This window comes from Micromys minutus, assembly GCF_963924665.1.
Source record: "Micromys minutus genome assembly, chromosome: 11".
NCBI lineage: Eukaryota > Metazoa > Chordata > Mammalia > Rodentia > Muridae > Micromys > Micromys minutus.
The window spans coordinates 43,209,806-43,226,918 of NC_137980.1; the positions used below are offsets into that span (position 1 = coordinate 43,209,806).

General features: G+C 49.0%; 1 protein-coding gene across 1 annotated transcript; it reads right to left on the reverse strand.

Moving 5' to 3' along the window:
• Positions 1-296: 296 nt before the first annotated feature.
• WFDC2 (WAP four-disulfide core domain 2) lies at positions 297-6,129 on the reverse strand. The gene is made up of 5 exons (XM_080924701.1): positions 6,029-6,129; positions 5,407-5,550; positions 4,675-4,815; positions 2,952-3,098; positions 297-431 (listed from the first exon to the last, which is right to left on the reverse strand). The coding sequence occupies exons 1-4, from the start codon at positions 6,105-6,107 to the stop codon at positions 2,953-2,955; spliced, it is 510 nt and encodes a 169-aa protein (XP_080780827.1). The 5' UTR covers positions 6,108-6,129; the 3' UTR covers positions 297-431; position 2,952.
• Positions 6,130-17,113: the final 10,984 nt, after the last annotated feature.

A 17,113-nucleotide genomic window follows, 5' to 3' on the forward strand; every position in this document is an offset into this window, starting at 1 on the left:
GCAGTGGGTCTGAGTGATTTCAGAAGTGTTCCTACACCTCTGCTGTCTTCATGGCGCTTGGAAAAAGGCCAGCCTCCTGGGCCTGGTGTAAGGATCCACTGCAGAAAGGCTAACGTGGCAGAGACACACCTGAATTACTGTCCACAACTTCAGAACTAATCCCTCCCTGGATTTTGTACCTCGATGACCCAGTTGTCCCGTACTGTCCCACCCACCTAACCCAAGTCAAGAAAAACAGAAGGAAGTGAGGAGAGCAGGGGTTATAGCTTCTCCATTGCTGAAAGTGATCACTTTATTGGTTGGAAAAAGGAGATGCTTTAGTGGGACCAGGAAGAAAAGGCCAGAGAGAAAGGAGGCCACAGGAAGGACACCAGATGCATGGTCCAGCAGAATCAACCTCTCTCCATTCCTCAGGCTGCTGCTGGCTGAAGCTGGAGAAACAGAACCACAGCAATGTCATTCATAACATCTGTCATACTAGACCCAAGTGCCACCCGGCTCCCACCTGCCTAGTCACACGTGCAAACTTGCGATACCTTCTTGAGGGCTCTGCCTGCATTTCCCAGCAAGTTTCAGACTTGCCTCTTATGTTTACTATCAAACCTGTTCCAGGACCTACTTGCATATATCATGGTCCCAAATGACTGTTGTGGCCTCTCTAGAGACCCACCACAAACCTTTGTTTCCCTAAGAATCTTTCTTCTGTCACCAAAAAGTCTCGCCATGACTTTAATTCTCTAGATCAAGTTGAGTTAAATTGACCAAAGAGATGCTATTCATCCTCATCCTAAAAGCACATAATTGTGGGCAAGGAGATGAAGCAGCTAGGTAGGGGTTAGAACTGAAATCTGAATTGTGGTCATGTTGTTTGCAGTGCCCACAATGGCATCACAGCAGAGTTCAGGATCCTAGCAAGACTGTAATTCTCTCCTACCCACTAAGAAGCAGACTTTGAAATAACAAGCATGGGGGCTGGAGAGATGGCTCAGCAGTTAAGAGCGCTGACTGCTCTTCCAGAGGTCCTGAGTTCAAATCCCAGCAACCACATGGTGGCTCACAGCCATCTGTAATAAGATCCAATGCCCTTTTCTGGAGTGTCTGAAGACAGCGACAGTGTCCTCACATATAATAAATAAGAAAGAAAGAGTCAGCATGAGGCCTTTGGCACACTCCCTCTCTTTGGGTTACAGTTATCTGTGTACACTAAGGAAGACCAGCAAGCTGTGTTTGCAACCAAAGGCTTGTCCAAGTTCTTGCTCATCCTGCTCCCTCAAGTCTCAAACAGCATCCCCAACCTGAATCTTACCAATCATTGCCTCATCTTTTGATGAGAGCTCAGGATCACCCCTGGGGGGGCTTTCTCTGGCTGCTCCTATTTCAGCCTCCCTCCCTCCCTCAAACCTGAGTGACATTTCCTCATTAGTTTCCCACAGCAGTGGGTACTGATGAGTGACAGACCATGTCACCAATCACTGTACTGTGAGCTCAGGGGAGTGCTCACCTCTCTGTCCTAGAACCTCAGACAGCCACACTGCTGGATCACCTAATGGGACAAGCAGGTATCTGTCTCAGTTTCTCCCGTGTTAACACTGACCGTATGGCATGATACCGTATTAAGTGTTTAAGTGAATGTGCGGTTTTTCCTGTGCATATCTATGCACCTTGTGTGCAGTACCCTTGGAAGCCAGGAGAGGGCATCTGAGACCCTCCACTCAGTTATAGATGGTTGTCAGCCACCAGGAGGGGTACTTGGAACCAAACCTGTGTCCTCAGCAAGAGCGGTAAATGTTCTTAAACACCCACGTCACCTTTCTAGCCCCAACCTAATAATATTTTAGTCTTAATCACATACAAAGGGAAGGCGACTCCAGAAATTTCTCTTTTTTGTGCCCAAGGCACTAAAGGTACTGAATTTAGTCCTGGCTGGCTCAGATTAAATATTTTGCCCATTTCAGACACGACTAATAAATGCAACCAAAGTTAGCAACCTTGACAACATTTGCCCACAAAAGCAGACCTTTGAAACGAGTGAAGACCAACCCTTCTGTCTCTCACTAAGCATGCAAAGGGTTACCCTCTCCTCAACCCCACCAGCCACTGTCCCCTTTCCTGGGACATAGCTACCGCCTTCCAAACCCTAACTTATTGAAGTTCCTGTTAAGCAAAAAGAGAGTTCAGATACTTATCAGCAAATCCTACTGTTCCTCATGAAATGGTGACCTGGCCACCACTCTCTCCTGCCTCCATCCTGGGCAGGGTCCTCTCATAGGTCCACTCACTGGCGAGTCTGAGAATCTTCTCCTGCCCTCTACAGTCTAATTACATGGCAGCATACTCCAGGAGAGTCCTTTGGAAATGTTGGGGCAAGCGTCTTTCTGAGGACATACTTCTGGGTCGAGACAATGACCTCTACAGCCCTAAGATGAACTGTTCCAGTTCCTAGATACCTTCTGACTTCCCTTCACATGTCTGCTCAGCCTCTCTGTTCTTCCTTAAATGCCCCATTGACGTTCTTGCCTTCATACCGCTGCCTCCTCTGCCTGAACATGTTCCTTCTCTCACTTCACACCTCCTTGGTGAACCTTTACCCACTGTCCCACATAAAAGTTACAGTGATGCCCCTTTCAGCCTCACCCCCCGGGGGTACACTTCACTCCTGTTCTCCGGTCCCACGGGATGCTCCCTCCCTGCGACACACTACAAAATCAGCTTGTTTCTTTCTTTCCTCACCACTAGACAAGAAAACCTACCAGCCCGGCCTCTCCTGCCTGCTTCCCCGGGTTCCCACATTATCCACATATTGTAGATACATGGTAGCTAGGTCCATGAAAGTGAATAAACAGAGCTGTTATCACTGTTGTCCCCGTGTTTTCCAGCCTCCTCCATTTCAACTTGCTGTAAGCACCCTCATACCTAGGCATTTCTGAACTTTCTCTCCTGCTCCCACCTACCTCAGAATTGGGGTGTGGTGCAGCCCATCTTCCCACAGCCATTTCGGCAGCATTTCATGTTGCCAGAGCAATGGCTGTCCACCTGGCACTGGTCCTCACAGATGCCAAGCTTGGGGAAGTCCACGCTGGGGCAGTTGCCCTGCTTTTCTAGGGAGACAAGGGGATAAGGGAGGGAAGGTGAGGGAATCAGGTAGAAGCACCAAAGCTTGGTTGAACACCGCCCTGGTTCATCAACAGCAGATCCACCTCTCTGAGTTTATCTTGGGAATCTGAGATGCTCTCAGAGGTCCTGGGGAGATTATCTGCAAACTTCAGTCCCTACTCCAAGATGACTTTGAAATCGCAGAACCTCAGTTTAAGTCCCAGCCCTGCCATGTTCTACCCCTGTGGCCTAGAACCCAAATCTCCCAGAGCACCAGCCTTTAGATGTCACATGGAATCCCTGTCACCACACGGTGGGGCTGTTACAAAAGCAACTGTCTTCCACAAACACCACCCAGAAAGATCGAACTACTTGGTAGCAGTAATTATAAGCACCACCACCTAATTAGCTCCTGCAGTGAGCCAGGCATCGTTGAGGCACAAGTTCATCCAGTCTGCACAGGAATCTCAAAAGAAGCAAATAGTTCCACTAATACTTGAAGACAGGGAAACCAAGGCAGTGGAGGGCTAAGTGTTTTGCCTAAGGCCATGGAGGACTGGGGCAGGATTTGAACCGCTGTAGAATGAAGCAGACACGTGGGAGGGAAAACACATTCCCCACAATAACTCTCACAGGTTCACTGCCAGTGACACTCATGAAGACCCATGACATACTCGATCACCCATACACATACAAAAACCACCACCACACACCACACACAGATGCCCCTCACCCCACACACCAACCACACACCACCTTCCATTCAACAGAAGTGCCAAGCGGGAGCCAGGCCTGGGGAAATGAAAGATGCAGACAGTAAAGTGGGTAGGCAAGCAAAGGACCATGAAAGGAGACGTTGGCAGCATCCTGGCTTGGCTAGCACGGGTGTTCTTGGTGGCTACCCTGAGACAAAATGAGGATAACCAGGAAGGGATGTGGTACTGAAGGGAGCAAGCTATCTTGTGCAGATCGGCCACTCTTTTGAGTACCTTTACATGTCGTCCCCACACCTACAGATGGCCGTTAGCACGCTCACTTTGCAGATGAGCAGGCAGAGTTTCAAAGAGCAAATTACTTAGGCTCACACACTTAGGAAATGGCTAGGATTCAAGCCTCCAGGCTCCTCTCTGGCTCAAAAGACAGTCTGGCCTGTCCATCTGACACAAGGAAACAGTATCTTTTATCCACCTGACAGCTTGAGGTGCCAGTTGGCTCATCTGCATCTTTCCTGGTCCCTCCTTTTCCAGGTCCATCCACAGCACCTCCACAGCCAAAATCTGCCCTCCATGGGCAAGTCTCACTTTCCCCTCCCACCTTCCTGTTCATGAATCTTAGGACACCTTAAGTATACATGCTCCCAGACTCTCCTAAATCTTTGCCCTGGGGTGGGGTGGGGGAAATAGTAAAGACTAAATGAGGGGCAGGGGCTGTAAGCCCCCCAAAAGACCAGAAATTACAAACTTTGGTCTGTTCTCCTCGCCTCACCACACATGCACCCCACCACCACCACCCACCGTCCCCCACCCCCCACTCCTAGTCTCAACTTTTCCCTCTTGGAAATAAGAAGCTTAGATTGCATACCTCCGTCAACTTCTTCCCTGGTCACTACCGGTGGCTTTAGTGTCTTCATAGAGACTTGACCTCCTGATAGCAGAGTAGGTTGGGCAAGGCCAGCTGATTGAGTAGTAGTACCAGTCCGTGAGAGCTCTTCTTCGCTCAGTCCTGAAGGTGGTGAAAATAAAGATTCAAGAGGGAAATCGAGTGTCAAAGAAAGAAAGAACCTCTGCCAGCCACCAGATGGCGGTATAACTTTGCGCAAGAACATTTCTTTTGGAGGCTCATTTCTACTGACTTAGGATGTGGCAAAAAAAAAAAAAAAAAAAAAAAAAAAAATTCCCTCCCTCAGGAACCAATTTTGCCAGGCCAGACCATGGAAGGCCCAGCGGGAGGGACTCCTAGAGGCAGGAGGTCACCAGTCCTGACGCCACCCGGGTTTGCCCTCCGACTCCAGTCTAAGAAGCCACTGCTCCCAGGTCCCGGAACAAAGTCTCGCTGTGCGAGCCCGGAAACCCGTCATGCACCAGAGAATCGAGTCCAGCCAGGAATGGGGGGGACCTCCTCCCCCTGGGCCGCGCCTCTGTGACGCCTTTGTCCCTCGCATCAACCCCAGGCCAAACAAGGGAGGGCACGTGTGGATCGGGTTTCCACTGCTTCTCGGGGGTCCCTCGGTCTGGGATGCCCTTCCTCACCACACGCCGTCGCTCCTGCCTCTCACAGCCCCGCCCTGTCCCCTCCAGATCAGCTCGGGGTTACCATTCGGCTTGGAGCAGACAGAGCTGCAACCCGCCTGGCAGCACTTGAGGTTGTCCGGGCAGTCCTTGTCCAAGGAGCAATTCTTCACACAGTCCTTAAGCGGTCCGAGCTGGGGGCACACGCCGGGTTTCTCTGCTCCGTTGCCTTGGGTTGGGATGCGTGGGCGAAGAGACTTGTCAGGGAGAACCGAACCCAGTTCCACCGCCATACCCACTCCCTGCTCCAAGATCCCCAAATTTCAACCCTACGGATTGCGGATTCTTAGGTCACACCCTAGAGGCCACACCATCTGCAGCCCAGGGGTCTCGAATACTAGAGAGATCTCTAATGCTTGGTTTCAGAGTCCCCAGTCCTCTGCTTGGACGCTTAGGCCATCCAGGGAGCTTCCTCTTCGGTCTTTGCTTTCAGCTCAGAGAGAACCTCCGCCCCTCCAACTTTAAGCCTCCACGGGTCTCGCCACTTCTGGGGTACATTGGACCCCAGTCCCTAAACTTCCAGGATCACTAGGTGTAGGCCCCAGAGTTCCAAAATTTAAGTTTTCACTGGCCTCCCACTTTTGTCCCAGAACCCCCGCTTCTGAGACTCCCGCCTGGGCACTGCACTCACTCCTGGCTGCACTCACCTGTAGCTGAGAGTGGGGTGAACAGTAGCAGCCCGAGTAGGAGGCCTGCGGCCAGCAAGCAAAGGCGACAGGCAGGCATGGTGCAGGTGTGACCTGCAGCCTGGATGGGGAGGGGGGATTTAACCACTTGCGCCCGGGGGGCGGGGCCGAGTGAGGGGTGCAGGAGGCGGGTAGGAAGCACAGCGGGCAGCGCGGGCGCCCTGCCACCTCAAGCCATTTCACAATCCCCCGGGATCAGGTGTCACTCTTGGCTCTGGTGGGAACCAGGAACCCAGACCGCCTCCAAGCCAGCTGCAGCCGGACACTTGTCCACCCCTCCCTCGCTTCCTACCTTTCTAGGGCCTGAGGGCAGGGCAGGGCAGCTGGAGCGCGAGACGCAGATCCAGGGTCTCTGGGCTCAGTTTTAAAGGAGTCTGTTGTCCTCCACTGAGTGAGTAGAGTCGGGGATTAAGGAGGAAATGGTAGGGCTGCAGGGAGGCAAAAAAGGCTGGGGATTAAGCGGTCAAGACTTGGGGCCGGATGGATGGATCAGCTGCAGAGCCCTGTTCAGGGATTTGTAGAGGCTGGTGTAGTGGAGGCTGCAGAAATAACACTCGTTAACAAAGGAACCCATCTGACAAGGAACATGTCCAGGAAGGAGCAACCACCGTGCTATTTTCAGCCCTCTCGGGCATATCTTTTTCCTTGTCTCACCCCAGTCTATTAGGGCAGGATGGGGTAGTCCACTACTATGACTAGAGAGTGATTTCAGTCACCTATATATGACACATAGGCTGGACCTTCAGAGGCTTGTCCTCAACCTAAATTCTGGGCTAAAGCTGTTCAGGCAAGGTTTTGAATCTACATCTCTTCCTCCAAGCTCTGCCTCCTCCACCTGCCTACCAAATGGCTCATACAGAGAGTGTGATGGCGGTGACGATGCAAGGCCAGCACCTTCGGGATTATTGTCCTTCATCATCCCTTCACTATCAGGTAAAACTTAGCAGTGCCAACTGGGTGTCTTAGTCAGGGTTTTACTGCTGTGCGCAGCAGACACCATGACCAAAGCAACTCTCATAAGGACAACATTTAATTGGGGCTGGCTTACAGGTTAAGGGGTTCAGTCCATTATCATCAGGGTGGGAGCATGGCAGCAGCTAGGCAGGGATGGTGCAAGGGAAGCTGAGAGTTCTCCACCTTCATCTGAAGGCTGCTAGAAGACTGGCTTCCAGGCAGCTAGGATGAGAATCTTAAAGCCCACACCCACTCTGACACACTTCCTCCAACAAAGCCACACCTACTCCAGCAAGGCCACACCTCTAAATAGTGCCACTCCCTGGGCCAAGCATATACAAACCACCACACTGGGCATGTGCAGAAATGGACTTTTTCTTTTTTTTCTTTTAAGATTTATTTATTTATTATATATAAGTATACTGTCGCTGTCTTCAGACACACCAGAAGAAGGCATCAGATCTCATTACAGATGGTTGTGAGCCACCATATGGTCGGTGGGATTTGAACTCAGGACCTCTGGAAGAGCAGTCAGTGCTCTTAACCACTGAGCCATCTCTCCAGCCCAGGAATGGACTTTTTGCTAAGAGCCTTTCCATTTGAATTTGTATAGGCTTCCATAATAAATTCCTCACCCTTCCTAGCCTTCCTTTGTTGCTAAGAGTGTTCTTGTAAAGTTTACTAGAGTGCTCTCCTCTGAAGCTAACAAATGGTACACTCCCATCTTTTATGTTTTTGGCTGGGTTTATTTTAGCTTTGCACCAGCCATGATGTGAACCACTGTATCCGGCCACCTTAATCAAAAGTGCTGGTCCTATAGTGACAGGGACTAGGTTCCAGTTCTCTTCCACTGCCAGAGGTGGCAGATGATCCCAAAGGGACAGAATCTTCCAGATGTAACAAGTGTATCATATGATACAGATATGAACGCACATATCAGAGACTCTGATGGTGCATATAGAACTCACAGGGGTCCAAACCAGACAAAATTCCTGTACTGAGAAAGGAAGCAGGCATCAAGTCTGTACTGGCTGGTTTTGTGTCAACTTGACACAAGCTGGAGTTATCACAGAGAAAGGAGACTCAGTTGACGAAATGCCTCCGTGAGATCCAGCTGTAAGGCATTTTCTCAACTAGTGATCAAAGGGGGAGGGCCCAGCCCATGGAGGGTGGTGCCATCCCTGGGCTGGTAGACCTGGGTTCTATAAGAAAGCAGGCTGAGCAAGGCAGGGGAAACAAGCCAGTAAGCAACATCCCTCCATGGCCTCTGCATCAGCTCCTGCTTCCTGACTTGCTGGAATTCCAGTCCTGACTTCCTCTGGTGATGAACAGCACTGTGGAAGCGTAAGCTGAATAAACCCTTTCCTCCCCAACTTGCTTCTTGGTCATGATGTTTATGCAGGAATAGAAACCCTGGTTAGGACCGAGTCCCACCCCTAATCAAGAAGCTATTTGCAACTGATGCCTGCTGAGAGAGGGAAAATCAGTTTTCTCTAATGCAGTGACACTGGGTGGGTCAGCCACACTCCAGGACAGGTCCTATGGTGGGAGTAGCGAGTCTGCGCAGAATAAACACTTTTGTGTACTTTGTTTTGTTTTGGTGTATGCCTTCCTGTTTTTTGTTTGTTTGTTTGTTTGTTTTTTTGTTATTGTTGGTTTCTTTTGTTCAATTTGATTTGATTTTCTTTTTTTGTTTGTTTGTTTTCTTTGGGGTGGTGGGAAAGAAAGAACACAAAGTTGTGTGGGTAGGAAGATAGTGTAGATAGTCAAGAAGTTGGGGGAGGAGAAGAATGTGATTAAGATATATTATTTCTTTTTAAAAATTAGTAGAAAAATTAAAACAAATATTGCCAGGGGAAAATGTCAGGATATGTGGGGCCACTCTGCCTTATACAGGGGACTTGGGCATGCAAATAAAAAAAAAAAAAAAAAAAAAAAAAACAATGACCAAGGGAGTTACACCAGAAGTACCTGCAAGCTGCTTCTGACTCCAGGAATCCAAGATTCTGCAAAGTCCTGGAGGATTCTGCTGCTGGAGAGACATCTGCAACTTCAAAGACTGCATGTCAGATGGGTAGGCTTTGCCGATATAAATGCATCCAACTGCTAAGCCCAAGAAAGATTTTGGTAAAGTGGCTGAAAAGTGTCTTCCAGCTTTGCAGGCCCAGCCTGGGGACTGGAGACATGCCATTGTTGGGAGGGGCTGAGGCTATTTACTCTGAGCTCAGAGAAAGTCAACAGCAGGGTAAGAGCTAGGTGGGGTCACAGTCTCGGCAGGCTAATGAAACCCAGGGCACACACAGGACACTCTGGTGAACAACTGGTTTAACCTGTGGCCCAAATGGCTACTGAACATTTATTCCTGGGCATGGCTGCACACGACTTTCTTCCAGAACTTACCCAGCTCCCTCAGTCGGGATATGATCAGGTCCAATCTCTCCCAGACTCTCTTAGGCTCCCTTGCTGATTGGCTCTCTCTTACTGGAATGTGAATTAGTGTGAGGGGGAAGAAGGAATGGGGAGGCAGGTAGAAGATGAGAATGTAAGTTCTTAAGGTCAGGTTTATTTTGGTGCCAGCTTCTGAGCTAGACTGGCATATAGTTCCTCTTTTGCATGCCCAAGAAGATCAGGGGCACCATCATGCAAGTGAGGGGTGAATGGCTTCTGGCGTGTGGCTCAGAGCAGCGCTTCACCTTCAAGATCTACAGTGTCTTCCACATAGTGAGCATCACTGCAGAGTCTTGTGGGACTGTTCAGAGGATTAAAGAGAAGAGCATAAAACGAGGGTGGGGGTGGGGGTAGGGGTGGTGGCAGATCCAGCTGGAGCCTGTATATTATTAGCCCACACAGTTCATTTCTAAATTTTGAACTAGTTGCCAATGTTTAAAAGTGGAGAATTTCACATGCAGAAGACAATCTTCTCAGTTCTCTCAGAAATAGTACAGGATCAGGCAGCAAGTCCTCAGACTCATAAAGCAGTCATCAGCCAGAACATAGCTCTCAGAACTGGGCCTACACCGCAGTCACCTGGAGGGCTTACTAAGATGTAGCTTGTAGTGAACTAGGGTTATAATTCGGTTAGTAGATTGCTTGCCAATCGTATAGGAAACCGTAGGTTCCATTCTCCAGAGCTGTATAAAGTGGGCATGGTGATACATCCGGAGGCAAGAGCATCTGACATTCAAACTCATCCTTGACTACATAGCAAGTTTGAAGCCAACCTAGGCTGCATGAAATCACCTCCAGAACAGGTCTTCATGGAATGTGAGAGTGTTTGCTTCTAACAGGATTCCAGATGATGCTGGCAAAGCAGCCACATTCGGGATGTTGTGACGCAGAGCTAAGATGGCATTCTTTCTCTTTATGGGAAACCATCATTTCTTGTCCTGTGTGTTCTACTGCCCCATTGTTTCCTGTTACCTGTCCAAGTACATTTAAATCCATGCTCTGTGGGCTAGGCATGGCCTGGAGTTCACTGGAAAGTAGTTTGCAGTTACTTAGCAATGCTATGGGTTCAGAAACATCACTCCCATTCTGCAGATGAAAAAACCTGTGGTTCAGTAAGGCAAGCATGACTTGCTGGCAGGAACCCAGCCCATCAACCAAAAGATACTTGCAAGTACCTTTTGTTCCTGTGGCTTTGGTTATTTCAATATTAAACCCACCCACCCCATCCCACATGCACTCTTGAGTTAAAAGAAAAATTGCATGTTATTGTGGGACATGCCTTTAATGCCAGAATTTAAGAAGTAGAGGCAGACAGATCTCTGTCGAGTTTGAAGTCAGCCTGATCTACATAGTTCCGGGCAAGCCGGGGCTACATAGTGAGAACCTGTTTCAAAAATTAATTAATTAATTAATTAATTAATAAAAACACAAGTTAATGTATTGGGTTTCTGGAATAGCTCAGGGGGTTAAAAGCACTTAAAATCACTTGCCCTACAAGCCCTGACAATCTGAGTCCAAGCCCCAGAGACCACAAGATGGAGAAAGAAGCAACTCCACAAAGTTGTTCTGTGACCTCCAGCCGTGACATACACACACACACCATCCACACACAAATAAAATCTTAAAAAAAAAAAAAAGTCCAAAATTCTGAACATGACTCCATAAGAATATTTCTAAGAGGAAGGACTAGAGAGGACAAGAGAGAGCAGGAAAGATTTACAGTGAGACCTCTGTGAGTCACTGCACACCTGCACACTCTGAAATGCTGTGACCGCGTTCACTGTGAAGGTTTGAGAAGTTCCAAGAGCAGACAGACTGTCTGTACCACATAATGAGGCCTCTTCTCCTGAACCAATGGTCCCTACTAAACTTTTTTTCGTTTCATGAAGATCTCTCTTTCTGGACATATCAGTCATTTCGTTTGGTCACCTACCATGCATGGATTCCTTTTCTGATGAAGCACCCTGATTTGGGTTGGGAATGTTAGGATAGCTGGCAGGACTGCCAAAGTGACTTCTCTACCCCCAGACAAAGAGTAGCCATCAGATGCTGTCCTGGGGATATTAGCCTTGAACAAAGAACAGCAAAAGACCCCAGCTCCCTCACAGGTACCCTGGGAAGGCCTCAGTTCTTCCTGCCTTGCCATCCTTACAAGGAGGGGGCCTTTTAACCTTCCCTTCCATTCTGAGAACCAAGCCAAGTCAGTAATAGTTTAGTGGCTAGCGGTGGATCCCATCCCCCACCTTGTCTTCCAGCATATCTTGAGGGGCCCCTGGGCTAGAAGTACTCGGGGAGCCTGGAGGCAAGCAGGCAAAGGGAGGTGTCCCATATCCTCAGTCCTCTGTGGCTGTTTAAAAAGTGCGTGGTTCCTGTGTTGAACGTATGCCTGGTTCTGCCTCCCGGCCCCACGCTCCCAAAAATAAGACACAGACTCAAAATATATTTAAGAATATCCTAGCTACCCAGCTAGGCTAATCTCTGACTAGAACCATAACTTAAGATGAACCCATTTATTTTAACCTACATTCTGACATGTGGTGGGTTACCTGTGCTCGGGTACCATGTGTCCATCTCCTCTCTTCTTCCCCAAGCCGATCTCTCTACACCTGGCTGTATCCCAGAATTCTTTCTCCTCCTGGGTGTCCCACCTTCTATTTCCTGTCTAAGCCATAAGCCACAGGCTTATAAAAAGACTTATTTATATATGTGAATACACTATGGCTGTCTTCAGACCCACCAGAAGAGGGCATCTGGTCCCATTACAGATGGTTGTGAGTCACCATGTGGTTGCTGGGAATTGAACTTGGGACCTCTGGAAGAGCAGTCAGTGCTCTTAACCTCTGAGCCATCTCTCCAGCCTAACCATAGGCTTTTTAATTGACAGGTGATGCATCCATACAATATGTAAGACATTCTCTCTACAGTCCTGTTCCAAACGGCATTATCACCCTTGTGGAACATTCCCTCCAAGCTGCTTTCAGACATTTCCCACTTTAATTTCACACCCTCTCTGCCCACAATGGCTGGACTTGCTTTACACTGGCTAGCCACCAATGACACCTAGCACCCTGTACAAGGGTAGACGCCAAGCCCCTGATTTGTTTCTACAGCTGCTGGCTTTTTCTTAGTCTCCCTTCTTTTAAGCTCATAGACAGTTCCCTCATGGCATAAATCCAATAATGCTCAAGATAAATCCTTTAGATAAAAGGTTTTTTTTTTCCCTAATAGTTTTAGTGTGAACATGTACAAGAAATACAACATCTGTTTTGAAGTCTCTTGGCTTCTTTGACTAGACCTCCGGGCCTTAAAGATATGACTTTAAGCATCACTTGGGAGGCAAAGGCAGGCAGATCTCTGTGAGTTTTAGGCCAGCCTGGTCTAACAAGTTCCATATATATCAAGACTCTGTCTCAAAAAAAGCAACAACAAAACAAACAAAAATGAAGATGGTTTTATTTTAAAGCCTTTTCTTCCGAGGACAGGGTCTGAATCATGGTCTTGAGGTTGAATCTTGTATCAGTTTACTTTTCCGGTTGCTTTGCGGAATACCCAACCAAAGCAACTTAAGGAAGGGAGGGTTGATTGGGCTGAAGGTCTGAGGCTCCAGCCCATCTTGGAGGGGAAGACATGATGGTGGGAGCCTCTGGATACTCAGCCTCCACTGTCCGGAAGAGAGTGTGGCGGATAATACAGCTCTACTTGCTTTCTGCTTTGTCCTCAGTCCAGGACCTCAGCCCCTGAAATGGCTCCTGCCCCTGTCATAATGCTTCTTGGCCACCACTCCCTCCTCCTGTCCCTCTTTGTCTGTCTGGGGCACTTTACCACATCAAGGAGCCACCTCACACACTAAGGTCATACATCAGTCTGGGAATAGATGCAGCTTTGATGAAGCTGGCGATGGGGGGGGGGGGGGTTGGGGGCGGCGCTGGGGATCCTGATTACCCTGACAGCAGCAGGAGCATGCGAAATGAGACCAAGGTGACAAAGAGCATGGAACTCCTTGTCAGCTCTGGGCAACGTTATGACAACTATCACCATTCCACCTATCTATTCTATCATTGTGTGAATCATCCTCCATTTTCCTTCCACCTTATGCCATGAAGCAGGTCTCTCAATTAGATCCAGAGCTCACAAATACAGCTAGTCTTACTAGCCAGCTTGCTCTAGGGATCTCTCGTGTCTACCTTTATAGGCTGGAGTTACAGGCAGATAACCCTGCCCACCTGGCACATATGCAGCTTCTGGGGAATCCGAACTCTGATCCTTACATTGGCAAGGCGGGTACTATAACCACTGAGCCATCTCCCCAGGTCCCTAAGCCAAGTTCTTGATTCCTGCCACTTTAACCTGCCTATCCTGTCCCTCAGGTACTCAGGCCTGGTGGGCATCCTCAGTTGTTACCGGATCAGCCCAGGCTCTTCTGCAGAACTCAAGCTAAAAATGATGAAGGGAGAAGCAACTCCAGTTGAGCATGGCTTCCCAGGGCCTATACTTGAACACAGAAGAACAGGGTCTGTGGGGCGGGACAGTCTGATTCAGATTATGCGAGTGAATCTCCCATAGTCTGACAGATGTGGTACGAAGCAGCTTGCTTTTCGATCTTGGGACTGCCCTAGGTGTGGCGATCTGCATGTGCATAGTGGGTTCATTTGTACTTATCTCGCAGACAGACAGTAGAGGGATCATTCTACCCATCTTGGGGAGGTCATAGAGTGGTCAGAAACAGGCATTCTGCTCATATAAAGGCATTAGGAGATGTAGGCATGAATTTTTGGCAACCTACTTTTAATAAGGACTCAACCTCTCTAGCCCACCACCCAGCAGAGGTAATAGAAAAATGATTAGGATCTGCGGGGAATGGAACTGTTCAGCAACAGTTCTTTGGGAATGAGTTTGATCTTCTTTCTCAGCAGTTCAGTACCATAGCAAACACCAAATATGCCTCCGCAGCTGCAGCCAGTCCTCTAGGCAGGCAGACACCTGGCACGAACCAGCAGCTACAGTCTAGTTCTTTCAGCAGGCAGACACCAAGCAGCTGTAATTTCAGTCCCGAAGAAACCACCCGGCTCACCAACCACCCTGAGGTGAAGCCGCAGAAGTGGCAAGCTGCCACGGGAACCCCACAAGCATTTCTTGGACAAGTTTCTCTTAATGGTGGCATTATCAGGAGTTGAGCTCCACACTATGTAAAGTAAGCTAAGACATGCGTGTCTTTAGTGAAGAATAGCGAGGCAGAGTGAACCAAACGAACGCTCAGTGCTCCTCCCCCACTGTCTGTGGGGTCACATTTATACTCCTTGAGCTAGCATCCTTTCACAAGTATATCTGCTTCAGGAAAACAGCCTTTCACAGGTTTGCTTTAGCAAGACATCCTTCCAGCTGTGTGCCCTAGCAGAACATAATTTGACATAACTAACGTTCCAAAGGAACGAGAAGTTTCCACTTCAAAGAAATCTCACTTACAAACCTTGAAGGAACAGACAGTGAAAAATGACTCCACCACCTTCTCATTCAGATCAGAGCATGAGAATTCCCATGATCCATCGTACTCGGGTCCCATGGAATGGCGCCTTTCTGACTTTGTCCCGCAGTTACTCTCTGTTAACCCACGCAGGCCACTGATTCTGGCTTCAGGTATATAAACCTGCCCAGAATTCATTTATTACCATTTCCACCTCCCTGTCTGGTGCTGTCACACTGTGTGTTCGTACCTTATCCACTGTGACGCTTTGATTATGAAATGTAGACTTACGTATCCGCCTTTAGGAAGGAGAGCCTTGCTGTTGCTGGAGGAGGCATATCATTTGGGGTGGGGCTTTGAGGTTTTATACCGTTGTTCTTTCTGCCCACTCCCAATCCCCATGTGAGGATGAAAATGTGACCATCCAGCTTCCTGCTCCTCCTGTCCCACCATCTCTGGTGTCATGCCTACCCCATCCCCTGCATCCCTATACAGCCCTATTCCCACTCTCCCCCCTGCCCCCATACACACATATAAACTATCCCTCTGGCACTGTAAACCCAAACCGCCCTTCCTCCCATAAGCTTCTTTTGTGAGCATGTTTTATCATGGCGACTAGAAAGTAACTAAGGTGCCCACCTTCCATCTGTGCTACCCCTTCTCTGCACACAGCCAGAGGGATCCTTTCAAATGCACTCCAGACCAACAGTCCTCAGCTTGCACGCCCCAACAGATCCCATAAGGAAGAGCCAGAGCCTCCAATGGTCCATCCTACCAGCAGGGCTGGATGAGCGGATCTTCCTGCAGCCTGCCAGCTCATTCCGGGCCTCAGTGCTCTCGACTTCTTGCTTCCCTTCTGCCCAAAGCTTTATCCCTCTCCCACCTCACAGGCTGTCAACACTTATTCAGCATCCTTGGTGAATCACTTTTTGATGGTTCAATTTAAAATTACAACCCCCCCCCCCCGCTCTAATGTCTATACACCCATGGTTCTCTCCCTTGGCTGTTCTTACAAGGTGAGGAGACACGGGGCTGTGCATGCTTGTTTATCTGGCTATAAACCACTAGACAATATAAGGTCTAGGAAGCCAAGAGTTTGCTTGCCTTGTTGACAGACATACCCTAGGTTCTGGACTGGGGCAGAGGAAACACAGGACTGGAGGTGTAGCTCAGTTGGTAGAGTGCTTGCCTAGTGTTCAGTCAGCCCTCAGTCCATCCTCAGGACCGCATGAAGCAATCACGGCTGACTTGTTATCTCAGCATGTGGGAGGCAGGAGCTGGAGGGGTGGAAATTCAAGATCATCCTCAGCTGCCTAGAGAAGCCATCCTGGGGAAAGGCAAAGGTGCGTGAGACCCTGTCTCAAAGAAACGCAAAGGAATAATCAAAGGAGAGGGGAGGGGAGAAAAAGGGAGGAGATAGGAGAGGACAGGGCAGAAGAGGGGAAGGGAGGGCAGGAAAGGAAAAGGAGGAGAGAAGAGGGGTGGGAAAAGGAGTAGAGAGGAAGGAAGAAAGGAGGAGAGATAAGGGGAGAAGAAGAGGAAAGGAGAGGAGAGAACAGGACAGGAAAGGACAGGACAGGGCAGGGCAGAGCAAAGATCACGGAGTAGGACTAGGTAATGGAATACTGAGACAAGGCCTCCCATAAGATGCTACAGTGCTCCGTCCTGAGGGTCCACTCTCCACAGGGCAACTGGGGACTCTCACCAGGTTAGGTCACTTTGCTGCTTACATTTCCCAGTGACTGCCCATTGCCTGTAGACTAAAATCTGAAATCCTAAAGTGAGCTCCCAGACTCTGCCTCATGTGATTCCCGTCTCCTTCTGAGCCTGGGTTCCCCAGCCTTCTTCTCCTGCCCGCCACACTGTTCTCTCCCCTCCAGGCTTTACTTCCCCGGGATCTCTGTGCTTGTCACTTCCTCTGCCTGGAATTCTTTCTCACCGCAAGCTTACATCTTCCCTACATTCTGGGCTCAGCCTAATACAGTTTCCCCTAGAAGCCTTGGCAGATAGATGCATGGAATCAGCTTTCCGGCCCTCCGTGATGCTCCCACCAGTGGCCACACTATGAGTCACCTAACCCTTATAGGTTATCAGGAATGCTTTTGGTTCTCTGGCATCTCCTTAAGCCCTTGTCAGGTGCATTCTGGCCATAATCACTTGAGCAATATTTGCTGAATGGATGA

Coding starts and splice junctions, on each gene's coding strand:
- WFDC2 (XM_080924701.1), bottom strand. CDS start 6,107: ATGCCTGCCTGTCGCCTTTGCTTGCTGGCCGCAGGCCTCCTACTCGGG. Junction 4,816..5,406: donor TGTCTGCTCCAAGCCGAATG/GTAACCCCGAGC, acceptor CACCACCTTCAG/GACTGAGCGAAGAAGAGCTC. Junction 3,099..4,674: donor CAGGGAAGAAGTTGACGGAG/GTATGCAATCTA, acceptor TTGTCTCCCTAG/AAAAGCAGGGCAACTGCCCC.